Source organism: Merops nubicus, unplaced genomic scaffold (assembly GCF_000691845.1).
Source record: "Merops nubicus isolate BGI_N331 unplaced genomic scaffold, ASM69184v1 scaffold3226, whole genome shotgun sequence".
Taxonomy (NCBI): Eukaryota; Metazoa; Chordata; class Aves; order Coraciiformes; family Meropidae; genus Merops; species Merops nubicus.
Window position 1 is genome coordinate 13,090 of NW_008612752.1, and position 8,449 is coordinate 21,538.

The 8,449-nt window shown below is 39.1% G+C and overlaps 1 protein-coding gene across 1 annotated transcript in view; it reads left to right on the top strand.

Annotated features, from left to right (window-relative positions):
- Positions 1-8,449, top strand: part of PPP3CA (protein phosphatase 3, catalytic subunit, alpha isozyme) — a gene marked incomplete at its 5' end in the record, with an annotated part of 35,261 nt that overhangs the window by 3,608 nt on the left and 23,204 nt on the right. The window contains one exon of the mRNA XM_008941625.1: positions 8,117-8,242. Coding sequence (XP_008939873.1) covers positions 8,117-8,242 — 126 coding nt within the window. The remainder of the gene's footprint in view (positions 1-8,116; positions 8,243-8,449) is intronic.

The following is an 8,449-nucleotide window of genomic DNA, read 5'->3' on the forward strand; positions in this document are numbered from 1 at the left end:
CATTATCTCCATTTTGGAGAAGGGGGTAATTTCCCTTGCTCCAGGATGTTCTGCTGTGGTGAACCCATTTTAAAACTGGTGGAAAGCCTTTTCTGGGGAAAGGCTGCAGGCCAGCTGCAGAGAGGTGCTGGTTATCTGTGGTGACAGCTGAAGTTTGGGTGTGCTGCTGGTGATATCTGCTCTGAGTAAGCTCAGTCAAATCAGCAGTGGTGTGAGTTCGGCACCGCTGTGCCACTCTTTTATTTATGACTTGTAAACTGGGAGGCTGACCTTTAGCAGCTTTGTAATGAATTTCTGTTGGGTTTAACTGGCTCCTTTTCTCTCATTAGAAGTTTTGACGCATTGTTTCATGTGACTGATTATGCTGGCTCTTGGCATTTATAGTAGATAATGCATAGGTTTTCATGCTGAATTGCTCATGCATCTTCATCTGGGTAGTGTTTGGGTGCTTGCCTTCCTCTTCAGGAAGGGAAAACACCATCATCCTCAATCAGTCCAAAATAGACCACTTTTTGGCTTCGCTGTTTTGCAGCAGATGAGTTAAGTAAGAACACAGGGCTTCTGACCTACTGATTTCAGAAGGCAGAGGAAGTCTTTTCCACCCAGAGGTTTTACAGGACCATTGCTCTAGCTTGAACCATCATGCGCTGGTGCAGAACCTGATTGATTTTTACAGGTCATTTGGGGTTTTGGTTACTAGCAGTCCTTGGAAAAGGAGTTACTCTCTTACTAGTAAGTGCCTTCCTTTCTACTACAAAATAGATCACTTGTTGGCTTCGCTGTTTTGCAGCAGATAAGTAAGAACACAGGGCTTCTGACCTACTGATTTCAGAAGGCAGAGGAAGTCTTTTCCACCCAGAGGTTTTACAGGACCATTGCTCTAGCTTGAACCATCATGCGCTGGTGCAGAACCTGATTGATTTTTACAGGTCATTTGGGGTTTTGGTTACTATCAGTCCTTGGGAAAGGAGTTACTCTCTTACTAGTAAGTGCCTTCCTTTCTACTATACATTCTTATTAACTGACAACCAGAGGCATACTGAAGTCACCTTAAATAAATTCCTGAGAGGCTTTCTCTCCCATTGACATGAATGGGTTATTTTTAAATGCAGTGTTGTTGAAGATAGACACATTATTTTTAAAGCTGCAAGGGGCTAGGAGCACTCATTTTCTAACCCACATTGGTGGTTCTTGTACCCATTCAAGAAGGTGTGCTTACTTAAACTTCTTCAAAGTACTTTAGAGTGAGCAGGCTTTGTTGCCATCTTTATCCAAGGACTTATTCAGTCCCCACTGGAGAGCATCTACTGGGATCAGATATGTCCTCAAAAGAGCAGTAGGGAGGCAATCATCTCAGAGCAAAAGGAGGTTTGGCAGGAGTAGCTGAAGATAAACTACCCAGCCAAGACCACGTTCAGCATATCTCCTGTTAGTAATGCTGCTGTGGAACCTCTACATGGGCTGTCTCCCAGTACCGACCCACCAGGGGAATCTCTTTTGGCTTCGCTCCACTGGGTTCTGGCACTGAATTGAGTTTTTTGTATGATTTTGGTTACTGGCCATTGTCTGCATGTGTAATTCATCTGTCCTGTGGCTGCTGGCCCTCTCACAACCCCAGCCCACACACATGCACAACTCTGGGTGCCAGAGTTAGGTTTTCCAGTTAGGAGGCTCCTGTCAGGGATGCCCTGCGTAGTTAATGAAGACAGAAAAAGAGACTTTCAGGGGATAATTCAGAGACTCGTAAACTGCCTAGGTCTGGGGAGCCTAGTGTCCCTACTCTTTCAAAGACTGTCCTTCTTCATTATTGTTATTAATGCTTTCCATATTCATTATAATGGAGAGCGTTGGCAAAGGGAGGAAATTTATACATTTGCTTTTTGACAACTTCTGAGATCCTGTTCAGTATCTTCATAGCTTTCTCAAACATTTCTGCTCTTATTTATTTTATTAAAAGGCATAAAGCAAAACAGAGTTTATTATTAAAGCTTGTTACAAGAAATGCCAGTGCATTGATGATTTTCTAAGACTACTCCTTCTGGAGGAGATCAAAACTCCTCATGCAAGAAGATAAAGTTTAATTGGATTGTGATAGTTGCCTGTAACTCCAGGAGCTCTAAGGACGGCTGTACTGATCAAGAAACACCGAGAAAAGTTGTCTAAGTATAGGTTTAGCCCTGGATTCAAGGTGCCCATCACCAGGAGAAGTTCTCTACAGCAATAGAATAGGAGAATGCCAAAAATTACTGCGTTGTAGATGCTGGCCTTGTACCATGTCTGAACTGTCATTTTCACATTTAATATTTCTTAATGCCTTAATTAGGGCTTGTTGTAATGCTGTTCATGCCCCAACAACAACAAAATCAATTGAAAGATTTTTCAGAGGTTCTACAGAGGCAGGCAATTTATTTGTAAGTCATTGGCATTACTTCATATTTTAGTGTCTGGCTGTCATTCCAGTAAATGCATGCTTTGGGGCTGAGTGAACACTTTTAATTAGCTGTCTAAAGCCAGACTGTTACCTTTTGCACACTTTTAAGAGATTAGGTTTCATAGTGGTGAGATAACCACCAGAGAATCTGAAGCTATCAAAAAAAATAATGTGCTGTCTCTTCCAACATGTGGCGTTGCTGAAAGGAAAAGCAGATGATGAAGGAAAGAAGCAAAGAAAACATGCAGGGGAGTTTGGAATACTAGAAAAAATCAAAACCAGCTGTACATTGGTATGCTTGTTAACCTATCAGATAAGGAATATATCAATGAAGCATGTATCAAGTATCAGCATGTGGCATACCATAGATATATATTAAGAAATGTACCTGATCCAAATTGATTTAACAGGAAAATTAGTTTCACATTGGCAAAAGGGAGAGTAATGTACCTGGAAGTCAAAGATGAGAAACAGTAGTGCTTTGAGAGAAGGAGAAGCAAGGTAGCCTTTGTTTACCCTGTCAGTTTTCTTTAATGCTTTATCTCTGCTGTTGTGATGAGGCCTTGTCATGGAAACAAAACCTTTTAACGAGGAGTAGTCAGGGTATCCAGGCCAATCTCATTGCCAGCTAGGAGAGGTTTGCCAGAAGTGATTTTTGCAGCCTATTGATAAAATCTTGAACACTATTGCAGTGCTTCTTTGGAAGAGGCAATTGCACGTGTAAAATAAAAATCTTCAGAATTCTGTAAAGGGACGATTTACCCAACTGTAATTGGCCCCGCTTCTGTACTGCATTATTTACATCATTACCTTGTATAGTAAATAATTTTTTCCTTTGATAACGTTTAAACTCCTTAAGCATTTTACTAACCCTTATCCCTGACCTGTCTTGGGCAGAAAACACTTTGGTTACTTAGCAACTCTGGTGGAGGAGAAGGCACTGTTCCCAGTTGCACGGTTAATGCTGAAGTTAATTTGGCATTAAATCAGAAATTGAAATTCTTTCTTAGGTATGAAGAATTTAGGAGACTTTTCACTGCATTTATTTTCTAATTGCAGGATGAGTTTTCTGAAAAGAAAAAAGTTACAAGAAAATTAGTTAACTTGTTTGCTGAAATGATTTTGATGTTTATCTAAAAACATGTAGTTCATTCTGAGCTGGTATTTCTCCCATGCTTGTTATTTTTTCGTCTAATGGAAATGTTGCCAATTAATTTATACTGGAACATGATTCAGCAGATCTTGAAGCAGGATATGGAATGTCTTTGGGTATTTCTGAACTATTGGTCATACAGTTTCGTATTGTTCATGTTGCTTAAGGCCTTAATCCACCTCCCAGCATACAGGCTTTTAAAATGCCATTTGAGATGCCAGAGGGGTCTGAGACATCCACTCAGATCTGACAGCTATGACACAGGAGACAGGGGTGATCCAAGCTCATCTTTAACTGGGCAGGACCCAAGGACTTACTCCAGAGGGTCTCAGATGGCAATTGGTACTTGTATTTGACCTGAGAAGATTAGATGTGCTTTCTCCATTTCTAGGTGAAGGAAGGTTTCTTACCTGCATGTTTTTCACCACCTGTATTTCCAGCCGTAGGTACCTATGTTAAATGCTTAAAGCAAAACACTACAAATGCCCTTTGCTTGCTGTGTTTTGTTTCACTGCAGTGTGATTTCAGCATCCGATATCTCAGTTTATTGGAAAGAAGTATAATGTCATTTGAGATATCTGCACATCTTCACTTTAGAAAGCATTAGCTTCTAAAACTCATTTACTACAGCAAGTACCAAAATTAAGTTAAAATGTGTGTGGCTCTTAAAAATAATAAAATAAGATTCTTGCTCTGGTCGGTGATTATACACAATAAAACTGGCTGGTGGCTTGGTCTGCTAGTGTCTGTCTGAGTATACATTTGGAAATTAAAGTATCAGGGCTGCAGCCTGGAATAATAAGCAGATGTTGGAAGGAGTCAAGTTTTTCTCAGTTATGGGTTTCATAACCAAAGGAGCCCATCCCACTTTCTTCTGTCTCCTCCATCAGTGACTGCATGGTCTGTTGTCACCTGATCTTCAAAAGATTCCTGCTCTTTTATGACAGCTGGTGTCTTCTATAGCTATTTAGGCATTAACTTAATGTGGAGTAGGAAATGAAGCAGAGGGAAAACCCCCAAATGTTTTCTGAGCCTGCAAAGTGGGGAAAAAAGGGGCCATGACCAAAAGAAACCGGGGAACTCCTGTTTTCTGAGATGCATTTTCATCTCTATCCAGGTGAAATTTTCTTCTTCTGGCTACTAAGCTGTTATCAGAACTGCACAATCATAACAGGAGCCAGTTTTTTTTAAAGTTAAATGCAATCTTCACTAATTACCTAACAAAAATATTTTGTGTACAATGTGCTTGTAAATGAAAGATTTAAAATTAAAAATTCAGAGAAGTATTTGTGATACTGGTAACTACCCTACTTTATTCTTTTAAGAATAAGCTTATTTTAGAAGACATATGTCTCTATCATTATCCTGTTATATTGTATAGTATTATTTTAATTCAAGTGTCCTTTACAATAACTTGGGAGGAATCTGTCCAGGTGATTTACAGAGGAGAATAGTTCTTCAAATATTGTTATTGCAACTTGCTTTTGTAAAATATTCAGTTGTATATATTAATAAGGTGATCTGAAGATTTTTTTTACAGTAATCTCAAAATAAATTATCTTCCTTTAAAAACCAAACCAAACTAAAGACATTTATATTTAATTTTATGTTTTCCAAAAGTTCTGTTTATATTTCAAGCTTTTTTTAGAGGCCAGTTTTAAAAGTTCCTTGCATAAATGATTTATTAAACTTTCACAGAATTTAGAAATAGATTTCATGGATAGATTGAAGAAATTGTGGAAAGAGGAACTACCTCAGCTCACAAAGATGACAAATTGGAAGTTTTAGTCCTTCTAAATTAATCTTTGCAGCCATTAAGTTGTCCTTTTTGTGTGGTTTTGACTCATTTCTGCTGTAAAGCCACAAACTATTTTTATTATGCAATTGTGTCACTGTAGGAGAAGGAATTTCAATCTGCCATATGAAATTTCAGCCAAAAAGTGATGGAAATATTAAGAGCATCAACACTAGTTTTCCTATTTTTGCTAATAGCCTTATTAAGCCAGTTTTATTTTACTGAGCAGCAGAATGGCTGCCAGCTGTCAGACTAGGATGGGCAAGAGTCAAATGTGGTTTATTTAAATGGAGAGTGTGTGTCTGGCAAAACTTTGCATAAATGTTAGCGGGCTGTTTTCTGTGTCTATTGATGAACAGGCTTCAGAAACTCCCAGGTCACTCTGGACTCTTGTCATTGGCCACAAAATGAAAGACATTCAGCCACCTATTAACTTTTTGTGGGAAGCAGGTGTCTACTGCATTAATAAAGGTCTTTTGTCTGATTGACACACACTTTAGTCAGTGGAAGGAGATGAATAATCAGAAGAAATAGTTCACCCCTTTCAGCCAGCGTTGTGATACACGTTTCCTAGGGTGCTGTACCCTGTGGCACTTGTGCAACTTCATTGCTGCCTGTTAAGTGATAACCAGCCCCTGGAACTATGTTCCTCCCTGGAGATGTGCAGTGTATTGTTTCTAGTGTAAAAGTGTTCGACAGCTCTTCTACAGCTACAGAACTAGCACTGCTACAAGATCAGGAGATGACCAGCAGGATGTAGTGAAGTTAGTGCTGTCTACATGAGAGTAAGCATCTGAGCAGCAATTGCATTGAGTTATATGCAAATGCCAGCAGTGAGATGACCAGCAGATTTCATGTAAAATTCACTGAGCTGTCTTTTTTGAAAAGTGCAAACCCCGCCCTTATTTTTTGCATAATTAAAACTGTAACATGCTGGCACTTTTTCCAGTGAATGGAAGCTTCTGCTTGTGTTGACCATTTTAGTCGAATGTTGATTGAAGATCCTGCCTGCAGTCTCCTGTAACTGTATTTTTAAAAAACTTTTACGTTTTTGTGTTCAGGAAAGTTGAGTCCCTTTGGTTTTAGGCGGTCATCTCAAAATGAACTTTTTCTCCGTGAACAAAGGAATACTTGTTCTTCTGTTTTGTAAGTGCTTCAGTTCATATGCAAGAGCACATGTATTCTGTGCCTGTGCAATTTAGAAATTACTGAATTTCAGGAAACAGTTTCTGTAGATTAAAAAATACCCTTATTAGGGTAGAGATACAGTTACAAGGTTGAGTAACTGCAATATTAAGATTTTATATTACATGTCTTTGCAAGAAAACAGAAAAGAAGAGGAAAAATAAAAGGGAGTGCATGGGAGGAGAAAGGAGGAATGAGATTTAGTTTTACTATTTCCCAAGTGGAGGCAGTTGGCCCATAAGTGGAACAATTGAAATCCAGCACTGGATGATTTTTATTGGAAGACAACATCATTGAAAGCTTTCCCTCAATACATTTTTTTAAAGCTGACAAATAGACCTGTGATACAAACAGCTGCTGAACCCACCCCTCTTCTGTATTCTTCCAGGCAGTCTAAATGAATGGCCTGAGGTTTGAATAATCTACAGCATCCTAATAACCACTTATTGCTATAAAAAAATTTTGAAAGTGCATGAAAGTCTAGACATGGTGTGGAATTGTAGAGTTAGCATCATACTGGGCAAACTTAATGCTTTGGAAAATGAGTTTTTGTAAGGGTAGTTGTCTAGGCTTCTTGTACAGTTCATTTTATTTCATCTGCCTCATTTTCAACATGATTACTTTGCACCTCCCTAACCAAATTGATACTGTTCCTTTCTCTCCCAGCTGAGCTCTTTGCCTCTCTCAGTTATACCCAAACCTCATTGAGCCTTTCCCTCTTTCATCTTAATTTCAACTGCACGGGACATGGCTGCAGCTATGGTCTCTTCTAGAAATAAATAACTATTTCTTACTTAAGTGCTTTGATGTACTTTGTTCTATTAATATTGCAAAAACGGGTTAATCAGATCCTGTTTCAGATATGAACCTGAAGTCCATTAACACAAATTAACACTGAACTTGGTGTAGAGCTTTGAAAATTGACTATGGTATAAATATCTGTATTTTTGCACATTAGTAAATGTAGGGGGTTTTGTGTGTGTCTTGACAAGAATGATACAACTTTTAAACAGTGCAAAACTAATTGTATTGGTATTTATTTATACTGTTGGGAGCACAGTCTCATCTGCCCAGTTTGAAAAAACGTGTGAAGTATCATCTATTGTACAATACTATGAGTGAAATACATTGAAAATGTTCAAGTATTCAAACCCTGTGTGATAAATGCTTTTCTCTGTAGTCTCTGAAGTATGGTTGCGAGAAACTCTGATAACTGCATGAAATGGGTGGTTGTGGATACTCTGCCTCATTCCCTACTGGTGGCAGATCCCAGAGCCAACCTTCATGACTACTCAGAATTATTCATTCACTTACCAACCCATCTTAGTGCTAGGGAAAGCTGACAACACTGCTTTCAGACTGGAAATGGCTTGCAACTTCTTTGAGGCTGTATCCTGTTATAACTAGCAGTCAAGAGCTTCCACTGGGTCAAGTGGTTGAAAGCTGGTGAGCAGCTCTACAGGCTGGGCACGCTGCAGATGGTGCTGGTCCGGTAGCTAGGCACACGTGCGTGACTGACGTCTCTTTTGTTTCTTTCCTTTCCTCCTTCTAGCTGCAGTATTGAAATATGAGAACAACGTTATGAATATCAGACAGTTCAACTGCTCCCCTCATCCATACTGGCTTCCAAACTTCATGGATGTGTTTACCTGGTCCTTGCCATTTGTGGGTGAGAAAGGTATGTAAATTGGCTTTGTTTGTAGAAGCTGAAGAATGGTTTCTTAGCCACTGTGTATGTGGCCTCATTTATTTGAAATGGCAAGAATAATTTGAAGACAGATTGTTTGCTTTCAAGGACAAATTTGAAGAAAAGGGCCTCAGAGGGGCAAGCAATTAACAATGGTTAATCACACTTCTTGTATGTTTTTGTAATTTCCACTCTTTC